The sequence below is a fragment of the Neolamprologus multifasciatus genome, chromosome 23, assembly GCF_963576455.1.
Source record: "Neolamprologus multifasciatus chromosome 23, fNeoMul1.2, whole genome shotgun sequence".
Classification (NCBI taxonomy): Eukaryota; Metazoa; Chordata; class Actinopteri; order Cichliformes; family Cichlidae; genus Neolamprologus; species Neolamprologus multifasciatus.
Genome location: NC_140460.1, coordinates 11,125,616 through 11,143,074, shown reverse-complemented (window position 1 = coordinate 11,143,074; position 17,459 = coordinate 11,125,616). Strand labels below are relative to the sequence as shown.

The 17,459-nt window shown below is 43.2% G+C and overlaps 1 protein-coding gene across 1 annotated transcript; it reads left to right on the top strand.

Annotated features, from left to right (window-relative positions):
* The first annotated feature begins 20 nt into the window (after window positions 1-20).
* rab3b (RAB3B, member RAS oncogene family) lies at window positions 21-16,087 on the top strand. Its single transcript, XM_085151125.1, has 5 exons — window positions 21-226; window positions 2,528-2,752; window positions 9,285-9,403; window positions 9,482-9,606; window positions 12,390-16,087. The coding sequence occupies exons 2-5, from the start codon at window positions 2,528-2,530 to the stop codon at window positions 12,572-12,574; spliced, it is 654 nt and encodes a 217-aa protein (XP_085007251.1). The 5' UTR covers window positions 21-226; the 3' UTR covers window positions 12,575-16,087.
* The last annotated feature ends 1,372 nt before the right edge of the window (window positions 16,088-17,459 follow it).

Sequence of the window (17,459 nt, the reverse complement as noted above, 5' to 3'; positions counted from 1 at the left end):
CTGCTGGCGCGTGAGGAGCAGCAGGAGTTGTGTGCAGCATGTCATCCTGCCGCCGTGCGTGAAGCATCTGCGCGCGGACAGATTCAGACTCTTCAGCTCGTTTCACAGCAAACATCCGGTCTGCACGCGCCTCCTCCTCTCCCCAACACAGGAGCCACTGCTGAGAAGACACGGATTTTATCTGCACACCGAGACACCGAGAGAGCGTCCGATCCGCCCAGCAGAGGTGACACACACGGACACACACACACACATACGGACACACACACTGATCCAGAAACGTCGGTCACACCTGCACCGGTGCGACACCGGGGCTCGTGCATCTCTGTGATTTTCCTCCAGCCTCATCATCATCATCTTCACATCATCGTTGGTGATCGATGGCTTCGATCCTTCTCTAATCGATGGTTTGTATTTTTCGACGCTGAAGCTTGATGACGTCCATGTGGGATGATGATGATGGTGATGATGCAGTCAGAGGTGCAGCTGGTCTGCGGGGATTCAGGCTGCTCCGTGGCTTCTCCTGCCCGCTGAGGCCCTATTGGAGGGATGGCTGCTCATTCTGATTATCAAACAGCACCTTCATCAACTTCACCTTTCATTTAGCGATAATAAGCGTGCTGATGTTAACCTGGTGATGATCAGATAATCCTCTCTGGTATGATGCTTCTGATCAGGAGAGCAGCACGTGAGCTCAGACCTGTTGAGTGTGATTCTGTGGTCCCTGATTGGTCCTGTGCCTTCACACACGTTTTACATGATACTTCATGAAGTTTAAACCTCTTTTGTTCGTTATACTTTTCAATCGTTTTTATCCAAAGAAGCGAAAACACGACTATTTCCATTGGCCTCTGCAGCATCTGTGTTAGTCATTGCACTCCATACTGTTGTGACTGTTGTTGTGATTTGGTGCCATAGAAATAAAATTTAATTGAATCATTTTCTTATCCAGCTGAAGAGACTGTCCCAGCTCTCATAGGGTGACAGGCGGGGCACACCTGCACAGGTATCACAAGGTTAACAGAGAGAGAGACAACTATTCACACCTACAGCCAGTATAAAATCACTATGGTGATTATTGATTCATTAAACCACCAATTGTTGCTTCTTTAATGTGTTTATGACTTTAATGTTGCACCTTTAATGTGTTAATTAATTTATATTTTAAATCTACAGAAGAAGAAGAAACAAAGTACAACATCCAAAATAATTAAAGTGGCTGAGATCAGAAATACTTCAAGGATAAGTACATTAAGTACATTAAGATTGTATTTAAGTAAAGTACTTGAGTAAATGTACTCAGTTACATTATCTATTGTATGCTCTCCACTAGTGGTTGTTTTGGGGGTAACAATCATATTGCATTATGACATGCGCTAATGGAAGCGGCACGAGATGGCTCGGGTTCAGCTTCACCTCATCGGGTGAGGTGGGGCTGAACCCTCTGCACCTGCAGTTCTTCTCTTCACGCTACACACAGTGCTTCATCATGTTGTGATGTAACTTCCAGACCTTTGACCCCTGAATGGACCAAGCTGTGATGTGTCCTCTGCTGATGGATCTGCTTGATGTTTGCACCCAGAACGTCCTTTTTTATTCAGCTCCTTCAACCACACCTTCAAATCAAACACCTGGAATCATCTGCACATCTTTGACGATTTATTTACGATTTACATTGCACCGCGTCTTTCTGTGGAGGAGCAGGCAGATACTGGATGCCGTGTAGAAAACACCCACAGGCCGTAGAAAAGACTAACGCAGCTTCAGGTGTGAAAAATGAAGCCAGTGTGGAAAATGCCTTAAAGCTGCCTTCTTTTTAATGGCCACCAGGGGGCGAGAGCTGTGGCTGCAAAGAGACTTTGGTCCTATAGAAGTCTATGAGATATCTGACCTCTGTGTGTTTTATGTGCTCAGCCACTTGTTTTAGGTTGTACTGAATAAAACATGAAATCAGTGTTGGTTATTCTAAGTTTCCTTTGTCTGCACGTTATGGACTCACCAGTGAGGCAGTTGCTTGATGTTGTTGGTGGTGAAGCTGACTGGTTACACTAGGTTAAAACGACGCTCACACCACCATGAAATCTGCTCCTGTAGTCCACGCGTGCACAACACTCTGCATCCCACCTCAGAAACACCACTGAAACCATTAGTGCATCAGACCTGTACGAGGTTCAGGCACCATGAGAGTGAGTTTTAGGCGACCACAGATGTCTGCTGTTCAGGTGTTCTCTTCACTAAATGTTTACTCACCTTCAAAGGATTTTCTTTACCCTTTTTCTATACATTCATGGGTCTAAATAATCAACACATTTTGGAATATTGAGTGAGAACGCTGTAAGCAGACAGATTCTTCCCATCCCAACTGATCCCATCAAAGTAAAAGAGCTTTTATACCACTGACATGCTCAGACTGTTACACAAGCAAATGTAAACTCTGCAATCTCAGGTGAGACTTAAAAGAAGCTCTCAGCCTGGATGAAAAGTCATGTTGCTGATTCTTGTGTTTTTGTCCTTTTCAATTCTTCAGATGGCAAAGGCAGACCAGCGTTTCGGCCAGCGGGATGGCTCTGACCAGAACTTCGACTACATGTTCAAGCTGCTGATCATTGGCAACAGCAGCGTGGGGAAGACGTCCTTCCTGTTCCGCTACGCCGACGACTCCTTCAGCAACTCCTTCGTCAGCACCGTGGGCATTGACTTCAAAGTGAAAACGGTGTATCGCAACGACAAGAGGATCAAGCTGCAGATCTGGGTGAGGACGGTTTGCTTGTCTGAGATGCCGGAGACGGACTTGCTTGTGGAAACAGATGCTGATGTCACAAATTATGCACATGGTGTCTTGTTGCATCGATGTCTTCACTCTCTGCCTCTGTGATATTCTTTTTTTTTTAGCTATAAAGTAAAAAATAATAGAAAGAAGTTGTGGCTGGTGGTTAAATGTTAAACCTGGTTTGCTTTGACGTCAGAGGACACCTGCATTGGTGTCAGGCCTCAGAACCAGCCCCTCTGTTAGGAAGAAGTGGTTTTGCAACCACAAAATGTTTTAGTCATAAAATTAATTATTGATCATCAGATTATCAGTTTAAACTCTGTGTTTGTGTGTCTGTTTTTTTGTGTGGCTTTTTTGTTAGTCAGGGAATGCGGTGGTAGGGTCCATGCAGGTAAGGCTGAGACGGTGAAAAGTGATGCAACATTACCTAGATTCTGTAACAGCCCTTTAAAAAGTTAGTACCAAACAATAACCTCTTTCCCTCATACAGACTCAGGGCTCAACACTGATGGTCATTCAGGGACGTAACACACAGCTGCTACAGTATCTCAGGATGTTGTTTAAAAGTGATGATAAAAGCATGAGATGGACCAATGGGTCAGACCTCGGACTTAATGCAAGCTTCTTATCAGTGTGTCGTGGTGACGATGAATGCTGAAGGCGGAGCTGGTTTACAGAAAGGTTTAAAGGGGGAATAATGATTTGATCCCAGTTGAAATGAAGAGTCTCTGTTTTTTATGGTGGTTTCATTTTAATGATGAGAGATATATGAGAATATCAACCAAAAATTTAAAAAAAACACATTACATAAAAATTATAAACTGACTTGCATGTCTTGTTGCCTTGTTGGCGATCAGAGCAGTAAGATGTTTCTTGTTGTTGGTCATCAGGTTTGCTCACTTCTCAAGTTGCCAACTCAAAGCCTTAGTAACTTCACAGGACTTGCTTCTTCTTTAGCCACTCCTTTGTTGCCTTGGCGATATGTTTTGAGTCATTCTCATGCTGGAAGTTCCATCCTTGACCCATCTTCAGTGATCAGGCTGAGGGAAGGAGGTTCTGGTTCTAGTTTGGCTTCATACATCGGCCCCTCAGTGCGGTGAAATCATCATGTACCCTCAGCAGAAAAACAGCCCAAAGCATAATGTTTCTGCCTCAGTGCCTGACTGTGGGGAAGCTATTCTTTGAGTCGTACTCAGCATTTCTCTTCCTCTAACCTCAGCAGGAGCCTGATTTTGGTTTCATCTGACCACAGGTCTGTCTCCCAAGCCTTCTCTCATTCATTTAGGTGTTCACTGGTAAACTTAAGATGGGCCTGAACATGAGCCTCCTTGAAGATTCCAATCCATTACAGTGTAACACGATACCATTATCAAGCTCATCCCATGGAGTTCTGGGCTGATCCACCACTTTTCCCATGATTATCCTCATCGCATGAGCAAGATCTCGCATGAAGCTCCAGACTTAGACTGATTGATGGTCACTGAGTTTTTGATTGATTGGTTGATTGTAATCTGTTTGCCACATGGCAAACTGCCAGTCTGTGGGAGGTTCTGGCTGGTTCGCAGAGCATCAAATACTTATTTCCCTCAATGAACATACAGATGTATTTATAACGTTTATGTAATGTCAATTTCTGGATTTTCAAATAATATTCTGTCTCTGTCCATTAAAATGAAACTATCATAAAAAATAGAGACAGTTCATTTATTTGTAAGTGAGCAAACTTACACATTCCTACCCCACATATGACCAAGAGCTGTGGGCAGTGATGGCAGAATGAGAATACAGGCAGCAGAAATGAGCTTCCTCTGAAGGTTGTCTGAGCTCACCAAATACAAAGTTAACCTCAGGTTACCCGCTCAGATACAGTCGCTGGAAGAGTGACACATTTTCTCCAAGGTCTCTCCTTTTTTTAGATACATCACTGTGCAAAAGTGAAGATGAACCATAGAGAAAGTCACAGTTTGTGAGCCAATCAGCCCCTCTTACAATGCTGAGCATCTCAGCTGACACAGCACCAAGTGAGCTGTTAACAAGGATGAAAGGTTTTCTAAGAGAGATCCTTCAGCTGAAAATGTTGTTGGGGAAATGGATGTCTGCTCACCTGCAGCCATTGGGGAAGTCTGGAGGTCGGGCCAGCTCCATGGATGCACCATGTTCCTCAACCTGTTCCTGGTGAGGTTTTGTGGTATGGCAGAACACGCTGTCCTGATGGGTCAGGAGGACGCTGACTGAGCAGACCCATTCTAAATACTGGAAATACTCCATGTGGTTTAGATGTTGAGCTGCAGAGCCAAAGTGCTTGAAGATGCACCAATCAGCAGAAACACCTTAAAGCACTTGCCTGATCGGATCTTATGTGATTTAACTTCCTGTTCAAAGGGAGTTCTTTCTTCCTCCTGTTGCCACTTCCTGCTCACACAGGGGATCGTCTGATTGTTGGTGTTTTCTCTTTATCTTACACTATAAAGCATCATGGGGCAATTGTTGCTGTGAATTGGTGCTGTCGGAATAAAACTGAATTGAACTGGAGCAGTTATTGTGAAGAATTACTGAAATTAACTCTTTTTTTTTTATTTTGCTTTCATGTCCATAAATAAAAACTGCATGAATAGAATGATCTCACATTAAGTCGAGATCAGACCACAGCTTTCATGCATGCTACGCCAAAACAATCAAAAACCTTCCACAAACTGACCACAGACATCATCTGATGTTCATTTGACAGCCCAACGCTGATCTAAGGTTTGATCGAATCTTTAGCCGCTGCAGATCGCACTGATGCTTCCTGCTCTGTTTTTTATTTGATTGGCTTGAGTGATGTGGATTTTGAGCCTTTACTTGTTCCATTCGGGCAGTTTTTTTTAAAATTGTCTGTTTATTCCTTCAAATTAAAGTTTAAAAAGCATCCTTTCCCTGCAGGTTAAACTTGTGCCTCCATCTTTGCTGATGCTGAATCTCTCAGAGGGTTCAGTGATGTGTCTCCTCGTCCTTTAATGTCTCTGCTCTCGCTGCTTTAATACACTGCGACGAAACGTTACAATTCTGTGACGTCAGCTGTAATGTTGAACGTGCTGTGACAGAGCGCACGTCTTCATAAAGCGCAGTAATGATCAGCTGCATGCGTTTAAAGTGGATCAGCAGACTGAGCTCTTGCAGCAAAAACACACTCACAGCTCCTTTTATCAGTGGTGATGTTGTTGCCATGGCAGCGGCCCTTTACGTTCACACACACACAAACACACACACACACACACACACACTCCATTACTGTGTTGACTTTAGTGGCAATTAAAAGGAGCTCTCAGGGTGGAGAGGTTGAGACCTGGGGGGAGACAAAGGGCCCAGAAGGTGTTTGTGTGCATTCATGTGTGTGTGTGTGTGTATGTGTGTTGACATAATTGGAGCCAATCAGAGCCAGCGGATTCAAACTGAAAGCATCGTTGTGAGTAAAAATAGACTGAACACAAACTGTTGGATGGAGAGCTATGACCAAAGCATCATGGGAGGTGTAGTTTATGGCTGTTAACTTCAACATATTAACACAGATTTTAGATCACTGGCTCTGCTTACAGACAAATGTAGTCACTAGGGGCGACACCTCTGGTTGTCAAAAGTGTGATTGGATAGAAGTTTAAGAGGAGATTGATCCTCCCGCTCAGCTGAGCTCAGTGCAAACCTCTCTCATGAGTTTATGGCCTCAGGTCTTATGGAATAAAACGTGATATTCATTTTGGATGTTTTGGCTCCGTTAGTGTCATACAGGAGTAGGAAGTAGGAGAGTGTTTCAGCTGTCTGCATATTTTTGAGGCTGATCATCCTCCATCGTAAACACACACACACACTCCACAGTCTGAATTAATTAATCGTATGCGAGCTCTCGCTGTGTCTCTCCGGATAAAGGCAGAATCAGGAAGTGTTGAGTCAGAGCTAAAATTAGCAGAGTGACTCGGGGCAGCTGTAGTGATATGGAGGATGAAAGTAACACCGTGGCCCGGCTGCTTGTTGCAGAGATCAATGGCCTGAGACTAGCTGAAAGAGTCTCTGGTGCTTTCTTAGATAATTTTTACTGATCGTCTTCAGTTTCCACAGTAATGATGTGTATTTAATCTGTCATATCACAAGTCAGAGTTATTAAAGCAGCACTTTTTTTCGTGGGGTGGCTGTAGCTCAGGTGGCAGAGCAGGTCAGCCACTAATCAGAAGGTCGGTGGTTCGATGCCAGGCTGCCTCCTGGCTGCATGCCAAATATCCTTGGGCAAGATACTAACCCATGTTTGCCTACTGGTGGTGGTCAGAGGGCCCGGTGGCGCCTGTGTCCAGCAGCCTCGCCTCTGTCAGTGCGCCCCAAGGCAGCTGTGGCTACAATGTAGCTTGCCATCCCCAGTGTGTGAATGGGTGAATGACTGAATGTAGTGTAAAGCGCTTTGGGGTCCTTAAGGACTAGAAAAGCGCTATACAAATGCAGGCCATTTACATTAGCACAGGGAGGGATGCTGATGCCGAATGGCTGTTTTGCTTAAATATTAAAAACGAACTTTTTATTCATCACCCTTTACTCTTCAGAAGTTGTTCTTTCAAGCCTTTGAGCTTCTGCAGAAACCCAGCAGGTGTCTAAAGAAACACGTAAGCTGAATCAACGCACTCATATTTTAGGTTCCAAACAAATTATCTATAATGAACCTGCTGTGTAGTTTATGTATTTGTGAGGATGTTTGTTTCAGGAGTTTTTCCCCGCTGTGTCTCAATCCAGCGTCTTCCTCTCTTTTTCTTCTCCTGCAGATTTACAGACATTTTTACAGCTTTATTTCTGGAGCTTCAGCACTGATGGCTTCATCATGGTAGATTCATAGAGTGGACCTTAAATATGGATGCAGCCACGAAGTCTGGAAGTTTTGGAGTTTACTTTCGGCCTTCACCGTGCTGGGTTTTTTTTTTTGTTTGTTTGTTTCCAGACCATATTCAGACGAGAGGCTGGAATGCTAAGTTATCAGCTAATGCTCTTGTTATCAGTATGCATCTACAGACTGTATGTACATCACACAGACACAGATACCTAGAATTTCACTTCCTAGATGGTCTGTTAGTACAGTAACCTCACAGCAGCCATATTATTGGTCACATAATGTCATTAAAAAGGCTCTAACAGCACAAACAGGGTCCAGAGGTATTGACTGGTAGCAGCTACAGCCACTTGTGTCACCATTTACCTGTCAGTCAAAGAGGCCACGCCTCCAATAATGCAAACTTTCCAGGTGAGTTCTAAAACCACTCCCCCCATACTTTTGGTATAAAGGGGGAAATTATTGATAGAGACCAGACAAGTTTGTGTATCGAGCTGTAAATGTGTTTATTTTTGCTGTAAACCTTTAACATCGGAGTCTGAAGGGACTGGCTCACTGCTGGAGCCTCTGCTGGACGTTGGAAGAATTGCAGATTTTAGTACTTGGAGGCTACTGATTAATTAGTCTGTTTGCAGCTGGCACAGTCATGTGCAGTGTTGGTCAAGTTACTTGAAAAGTAATCAGTAACTAATTACTGATTACTTCCCCCCCAAAAGTAATCCTGTTACTTTACTGATTACTTATTTTCAAAAGTAATTAATTACTTAGTTCCTTTTTAAAAACATGATTTACAACCTGAATAGGGAATAAAGCAATAGATATTTCAGCCCAATTCTACTTTTTCTGCATAATCCATCATACAAAATGTAATCAAATAGAAAAGTCTCTTTTTAAAACTTGTTTTATTAGTTTTAATCTTTTAACTTTATGCATCAAGCAAAAATTAAATTTGCAACATTCTCTGACTGGAAGAAATTTGTTTAACATTTAAACCTATTTTCTGCACATTCCAGCACATAAAATAAAATATATTTTTGTGTTTACACTCAGTCTTTCAAAGAGATGCAAGTAAAACACAGCAGAAAATAAATAACATCAAAGACTAGCAGTCCTGTTGCTCTATTTTCACCTGTATAGCAGGAGTGTGGTAGGCGGAGGTTTGCCCTGGTGCAGGTGTGTCGCAGTGGTCAGTGGAAGAATCCGCGAGTTTCTCTGTGAATTTCCCATTACGTCGTAGCGCACTCGGTGCTTGCTCTAAAGTTTAGGGGGGTTTTTCGCTGTAAAGAGAAGTTTTCCTCCCACGCACAACAGACGCTAATGCTTTTGTCACTTTTTACGAAATCAAACTCAAAATATGGTCAGTACTTCCACGCTTTAAACGCTGCACCTCATACTCTCTCCCGCACTCAATATACTATCCATTGTTGATCTGCACACAGCTGTTGTCACGAACGTCGTACTCGCTTACGTCACTGTCATGAGACATTCTCGCAAAAAAAAAAAATCACGGTTTTAGTAACGCAGTGTGCTTACGGGAAAGTAACGGTAATCTAATTACCTTTTTTGCAATAGTAATCCCTTACTTTACTCGTTACTTGAAAAAGGTAATCGGATTACAGTAACGTGTTACTTGTAACGTGGTCATGTGACTAGCTGTGTGTTTGTTTTCAGGACACGGCCGGTCAGGAGCGTTACCGCACCATCACCACCGCCTACTATCGCGGTGCCATGGGCTTCATTCTCATGTATGACATCACCAACGAGGAGTCCTTCAACGCCGTCCAGGACTGGTAGGTGATTGGCTGGAAGCCTGTGATTCAGCTCAGAAAGTGAAACTCAGCTCAGGTCATGTTGCTGTGTGTTTGCAGGGCTACGCAGATCAAGACGTACTCGTGGGATAACGCCCAGGTGATCATGGTGGGCAACAAGTGCGACATGGACGAGGAGAGAGTGGTACCCCCTGAGAAGGGAAAACACCTGGCTGATCAGCTAGGTGAGACTCAGCTCTCTTTCACCTCAGGTGGTACAGACAGCAGAAGAAACGTTTCTTCTTCTTTAGCTTGAGATGGTTGAAGTGAGAGAAAAACTGCCTCAGGGCCCCAAAAGGAACCTAAAGAGAAAATTATATATATGTGCTTATTTAGTTTAACTATTCAAAGAAAAAGGGATGGCTCATCTCTTCCTTCAGCAGCTCTGTGCTGAAGCTCATGAGACATGTATTATGTATGATGTAGTAAAAAAGTAGAAAAACCCATAGTGTGATTAAAATACATACACACAATCCATCCCCTTCCTCATATTATCTAACATTTACCTGCAAACACCTGAGCATGAAGGCAGTGCAGGAGGAGCCTTCAGACTAACAGGGATGGTTTCTGCAAACAGTGAGGACAGGTGTGTTTTCACCAGGTGAGCCGTGTCTGCCGAAGAACTTTCTTTAAATTATACCTGTTGGAGGAAATCTGATTATAAGTTTATTTTATTTTTGCTTTTTCTTGGTCTGAACATTTAGAAAGTACTCAGTTTAGCTTTAATTTTTCTTTATGCACAAGAACACGAAGAACAAGAATATGAAAGCAGGTAAAAGCTGCGGCTCTCAGCACCGACGGGGCGAGTAGCTTTTTATTCCAGTAAAAGCAGCATTGCACTTTATTGTTGATAGATTTTATTAATGCACCACCCTATGTGAATTGATTTTCGCACACCGTGTGCTGACTGCAGAACAAAGAAATTTCTAACTGTGATTCAGAGCGCCAGCATTGATTTTTCTTTGTTTGATGGTGTTTAGCCTGAAAATGATTATTAATTAAAGCACACTCATGAAAACACCTTCAAACTTTTCATTCTTACATTATGTGGCAAATAAATTACTATTCTGGTTTCATTTATTTATAGTTAAGTTTGTGATACAAGAATGTCATTGTTATTCAAGTGTCTCAGCAAAAAGTCCCGACATGCATGATCGGCCTAATTTTACATGTGATCAATAATGAACATGCAGAAAAATAGAAATAAACATTATCATGTCTGTACTTTACTGACATCAGACTTCACTCCCAATGTTTTTAGACGAGCTCAGGTGTTATTCAGGGCCCTCTGTTCAGGTCACGTGTATTCAAAGCTGCTCTGAGGTCAGTCCATCAGAGAGCTGTGCTGACACTGAGCCGAAAGCCTGAAACACCTTAAACGCACAAATATGAGATGAGATGCTTCACTCTTCATGCTTTCTGTCCTAATGCAGATAATTGAGCTGAAACTGAGCCTTGCTGCAGCTCTATTAACTGTTTAACTCACCTTTCATGTAGCCTGAGGAAGAGAGTGAATCAGATTCTCCACACAGCTAAACGAGCATCTGTTCAAGTGTCTGCTTCTCACACAGTCTGATTTTTTTTTTAAAAAACAGAAAATAATTTCCATGACACGGGAAAAACCTACTCGAAAAGAAATGAGTAGGACCTCGTGTCTGTCTGACAGCTCTTACATGAACCAATGTTCGCTCTCCAAACTTTAAGCTTTATTATGTTAAGGATCTCTCTGGTATCAAATATGGAGTGTATTCCCTCTCATTTTTAAAACTAGAGCAGACATTGACACGTAGCTGAATGGCAACAGTTTTCATAAAGCAAAAAGACAATATAAACAGTTACAGTTCAATAGAAACAGCATCTATCTTACTAAAGCTCTAAAGCTAGAAGTGAAAATACTCAGCCACTTAAAAGAAGAAAACTCTTCTGGTTCTTTTCCAGTAAGCGCCTCCATCTCATTCTCAGGGTTTTTTGTCTTTCCTCTTGCATTAATATTCAAGAATGAACTTAGTAAAAACATATATCTAAATGATCTTTCATATATAGCCCTTTTCTACTCTCATACAACATGTTGTATGTGCTTAAATGCTTTCTATCGAACAGTCAAACTCAAGTTGATGCGTCAGACAGCACGTTCAGGTTAGTGTCTTGCCCAAGATGCAGACTGGAGCAGTCAGGGATCAAGCCACCAACCTACTGATTAGTAGATGACCTGCTTTACCTCCTGAGCTACAGCCACCCCATCTGAGCAATACAATACATTGTCATCAGCATAAAGGAGATTTTATGTTTCATTCTTTAAATTAAAGAAATAAACCCATGAGAAAGTTGTTTTCCTGCATAAATTGGAAGGTGGAGTTGTTGGAAAGGGTCCAAATCCAGGACACCAAGGCAGGTAGTTGAAAGAAACCCTTTATTTGTTGGAATATCCAAAATTTTGCAATCCAAAGAAAACCCATGGAGATGCAGGGCAGCACAACACAAAGCACAGATAAAAACCTAATCTGACAAGAACACAGAGGGAGACAGGACTGTTTATACACACTACACGGGGGGAAATAAGCCACAGTTAAACATATTCAAGACAATCAACAGACAGGAAGTAAAACCCAACAGAACCAGAAACACCGAAGTAATGAAACACTATTGAAAGTGTGAATTGAAACTGAGTACGACCTAAAAACTAAAACAAATATCCATGAAAACACATCTTCATTACCACAAACTAACTTCAAAATGCTATAATAATAAAATCCAACAGAAAATTCTGAGAATTTAGACATGTAAAACACTAGGACAATGACATTTCCACTGAGCTTAAAAGCACTTTGTTTATGAGCTATACAACATGGCATCATCAGCATAAAGGAGCATTTTGTTTATCACTAGTCTAATGTCATCCACTGAGTCCGACGTCTCTAAATGTTGCTGCAGTGGTTTTTAAGTAAAACTCTTCTGCTTCCTCCTGCAGGCTTCGAGTACTACGAGGCAAGTGCCAAAGAGAACATCAATGTGCGGCAGGTGTTCGAGCGCTTGGTGGACATCATCTGTGTGAAGATGTCGGAGCGTGTGGACGTAGAGGCGCCGGCAGCTCCTGGTTCCAAGACCACCAGACTGACCGACAAACCTGCCCAGCTACCTCAGAAGTGCTGCTGATTGTCTGTCATCCCCCAAGATCTCAAAATAAGAAAAAGAAAAAAAAAAATAGATTATCTATTGTAACATTCCTCTGCACACTCGCTCTGCTTCATGTTTGTGAGCGGCCATCCATTACTACGCCTTCTCCAGGCCCTGCTAACTAACATCTATATAACCACTTTTACCATCCCAAGTGTCCGTGGGAGGCCCTTTAGCTGTCAGCGTACTCCATGCTAATGTGGATTTGGCGTGCTTGAAAAGGTTATTGTGCTGCTGGTGGTGATATCACTGTGACCAGTGACTGTTTTCAAGGATTTTTCTCTTATGCAGAAACAAAAAAAAAGAACAAAGGCTTGATTATACTAGAAAGTGACACAGTTACAGACAGGCTGAAAAAGTGACATCAGGTACTTCCGGTTCGTTCTCTTAGCTGTCGCATGGATAATTAGCATCTGATGATGAGCGTGCACGGTTTATTTCATAGTTGTGTTAGTTGAAATGCTGACATTCATGTGTGTGAAGTAGAGCCTTTTACTGTGGAGTGAGGAGTCAGAGGTCAGGACTGTGAGGAAGACTTTTGGTAAGTGGGGGGAATTTGTGAGTCAGGGGTGGAGAGTGGACTGTTTGCGCCAAGAAACAAATGCACTGAAGGTGTTTCCAACAGGTTGATTTTCTGTGCTGGTGTGACTTCAAGGTGGTAACAATTAATGTCTAAAAAGCTGCACAGCTGGTAACCACAGACTCAACTTCTTGCAAGCATGAAAGTCAAATCCAACAGAAGCTGATCCAGAATGTTGCACAGATGTAAAACATCCAGCAGGAAACCACTGCAGGTCAGAGGGACAATAGGATCCATCCAGTCCAGCTGCTGCAGAGACCAAACTGCAGATGATTGTTAACACTAGTAAAAGGCTTTTTTCTGCAAGCCGTTGCGTGTCACTCTGTAGTGCAGACTTCTTCACAGAGAAATAACCCATACAAAGTGGGTGGCTCTTGAGTTAAACTTTCCTTAACTTAAAGGTGAGCGGTTAAAGCAACTACCAGTGGAGTGAAGGACACCTCTGACTGAGATATCAGGGGGTGGTAAATACATTAGAGGGCTACCTAAGCAACCACAGCCAGGAACAGCCATAATCTAGCTGCCATTAAAATGATGCAAGATGAGTGAATCACTTCCTGTGTGGACACCCCTTAAGAAGTGTGCTTCATTCGCATGCATCACAAAGATGCCGTCCGACTTCTCTTTGTTACCTTGAAGATGCTCTCTTTGATTGCAGCACTGTGATGTTGACCGGGACACCGAGGGTGAATCTTCTTACTCTGCCTGAGATTAGACACGATGATTGACACCTGCTTGCTCCGTGCTGTAATGACGCGTGCAGTGAGGCAGCAGGCCTCTAACTGAGTATCACTGCGGGTCAAGTTTAGTGTCTCAAACATGCCAAATGCCCATTTAGTTGGAGTGTGATGTCAGCAGTGTCACAGGTCAGCACAGCACTGCCTTTCCTCTCAAAGTGTAGCACAACGCCACAGCTGCTCATGTGTTTACAGTCCTCCTCTGAGTCATCACTCATGCTGCTTCTCTACAGCTAGCGTTAGTTCCTCTGATATAACATGCCTATAGCCCACAAACTCTTACTGGCCTTATTCAGACAGACGCTTTAAGGCTGCACCACCAACGCACAACTCTGACAGGGCTGCAGTCCAGTCGCTCGGGTCAGAGGAGCCGGGTCAGAGGTGAAGAGACAGCACCCCCTGGTGGTTGAACAGGGTCTTAAGATAACTAGAGAAACTTCAATGAGAAGGAAAACACTTGAAATGGTGTTAAAACAAAGTATTACTGAGACAACACATAAGTTTACATCCAAGAAAAAACCTCCATTGGGAGTTCTGATCTGTAAAACCTCAGATTAAATCATTAATTTCAAGAGTCATATCGGATGAACAGCTGTGAGTATTGATGACACCTGTAACCAGGTGTGAAACGAAGCTGAAACTGCATTGTGATTTTATGGATGCTTGTATGATGATTTCAGTCTTGGTTTCAGTGATGCTAAATCCCAGAGGTGAAGATATTTTCTCTGCTCACTCTGTGGAAACCAAACCGAGATACACAGATGCTCTTTGAGCATGTGCAAACCATCCACTAAAGAAACTCTGAACTCTGACTCAGATTGTCTCCGTCGGGAAGATTATTAACAACAAACAGAACAAATATAAGTCTGATGTGAGCGTGTGCAGGAGCACAAACAATCCCTGTTTGTTATCTCTGTCCTCTCTAATCTGCAGCCTCCAACAGCTGCCCTCAGTTTGATGTTCTGCAGGACTTAACGTGATGCTGCTTGACTTTCAGCTCTCTTTGCATGTCCTTCATAGCTTATACAACCTTCCTGTTTCTGTCTGATGAAGCAGTCCTTCAGATCTTCACTGTTCCGGCCTTCAGTCAATGTTTCTTCTCATTGACAGGAAGCCCCAAAACGTCTGCTGCTGTACCAGCTGTTTCCATTGTGTTGTGAAGGTGTGGAAGGATTTCTGAATGGACCAATGGGGTCCAAGACTTCCAAGGAATCAGAGGCCTCAGAGCCATTTTTATTTCTAAAGCCCGGTGTGGGTGTGGCTGCTGAAGCCTGAGTTCAGGTGCATTTTGCTGTAATGTAAGGCTGTGCTCAGAAGTGAGATGCAGAGTTCCTGCCTTCACAGAGCCGTGAGATTCTTTAAATACACGACAGAGAATCAGTGATGACCCCGAATGAGATATGCTTTAAACTGAAACGCTGTCCTTCCTGTGGGACCGAAGCTCTGGATTCACCTCTCTGACCTCTGAGCTTTAATTACAGAGAAACAGAGCACGAGTTAAGAAGACTGGAGTTATTTAAAGCCACTGAGACCTGACGACACAACCCAGAGCTGCAGCAGTCAAACCTTCCAGTAACACACAGCTTTTCTGGTTCAGGATCAAGCCAGCAGACTCACATTAATGGAAGCTGCAAACAGCAACAGGAACTCCAAAGTAACCGACATGCAGGAGGTTTGTTTCAGAGGTTAACTGACGACTGTCTGACCGTCATAGCTGAATGATCATCCACTCCCTTTGGTGGTGTGAGCGTGCTCACAGTTCACATACAAATGGAGACATGCTTGGAGCTCTTTTTGGTGTTATTATGAAACAATCTGAGATGGAGAATGAGAGTGGAAAGAGTCGTGTTTGCATTCACACTAATCATCAACCTTCAGGTGTGAAGTAAACCTGTTTGAATTGCTCTTTGCTGGAAGCTGAGTCAGAGTTCACGAGTCATAGAAGAGTAAAAAGCATCCAGGGTCTTGCCTCTGGTCAGTGCTGGAGTGCGTGCTCGCTGTAATTTTGGTTTCTATGTCGTGAACAGACTTCCATGTCTGCTTTTTTCCAAAATCACAGAAGAACAAAGACAGGAAAGGAGATCAGGATCAGGAACCCTGGCCCGGGCCACACTGAGCGCTGCAGCCCTGCTTCATGGTGGCAATCAGCTTTTGCACCGGCAACCGTGCCGCCAAGGCCACACGGAGGCTGATTTTTAGTCACGCACACACGTGAGTGGAACTGATGAGTGAGGAGAGCACGTCTCTCGCCCCCTTTAGCAGGTGTAGTCGCACAGCCGCCGTGTTTGCAGTGTTTCCTACATGAGTGTGTGTGTGCGTGTGTGTTCGTGTTGAGTATCATGATATTTATCGCGTGTTCAGTTGTACGGGTTCTTGTGATATTTTGAGATCCAGTGCGTTTGTTCATGGAAGACTTGAAGAAACATTTGTTCTTAAATATTCTGATAAACTTATATCCTGCCAAACTGTTGTATAGCAACCACAGCGCACGTTGGTGTGTGTAACTCCCTGCCGTGTGTCTTCATATGGATAAGAACTTACAATAACATGGACATCGTCTTCATATGATTATTTTCTAAGTGACTTTGTAAATGATAGAGGTAGATCTGATCCTGGTGTTGAGTTTATTTTTCTGCAGTGTAACCATGGACTAATTCTTAGAGAGTTCCTGTAAACTTGTTGTCTTACGGTTTGCTCCTGTTCGGGGAGAAGCACAAAGTGATTGTACAAAATATTGTGAATGTTTGTATATTATAGATCAGATTTAGTATAATAAAAATCACAATCTTTAATCAGAATGTGTGTCGCTTTTTCTTGGTAGAATACATACGTACGCAGTCGTCACGAGAGAATCTTTTAAAATTTACATAAATCTGCAAACAGTTCTGAAAGTTGTGTCGGACCTCTGTGCGATTTGCTCCACAGGGGTCTGCTGTACCACTCCTGTTCACTTCATAATCCTCTGATGGGTCACAACACCTACAGAAGAACTCTGGTGGTTCTGCAGAGGTTGGATATCAGTGATGTCCAGGAGGACGGTACAGAATGTGAATAAAAGCAGAGAGATGGTGGTCAGCTTCAGAACGAAGATCAGGATGTGTGTGTGTTGGAGAAGTATCTGAGTGTTCACATCAACAACAGGCTGAACTGGAGGGATGACATAAGAAGGAGACAAGCAGGCTCTGTTTCCTAGGGAAGCCAAGATCCTTCACTGTGTGTAGCAAAATGATGGACATGTTCTATCAGTCAATGAGTTCTGCTGGAGAAGCAGTGTATTCAAGCTGACATAGGGCGAGAGGCAGGGTATACGCTGGACAGCTCGCCAGCCTGTGGCAGGGCTAACAGAGAGACAGAAAACCATTCAAGTCTAATTATTAATCATCAACTTCATACTATGGGGACAAAGCTAGAGTACCCAGACTGACATCTAACCTCCACACAGAACAACCTCAGAAACATCATGGATTTGAACCCATGACCTTCTTGCTGTGAAGCAGCAGTAATAATCACCACACGTGGTAGTTATTATCTGCATTATTGTTTTGGC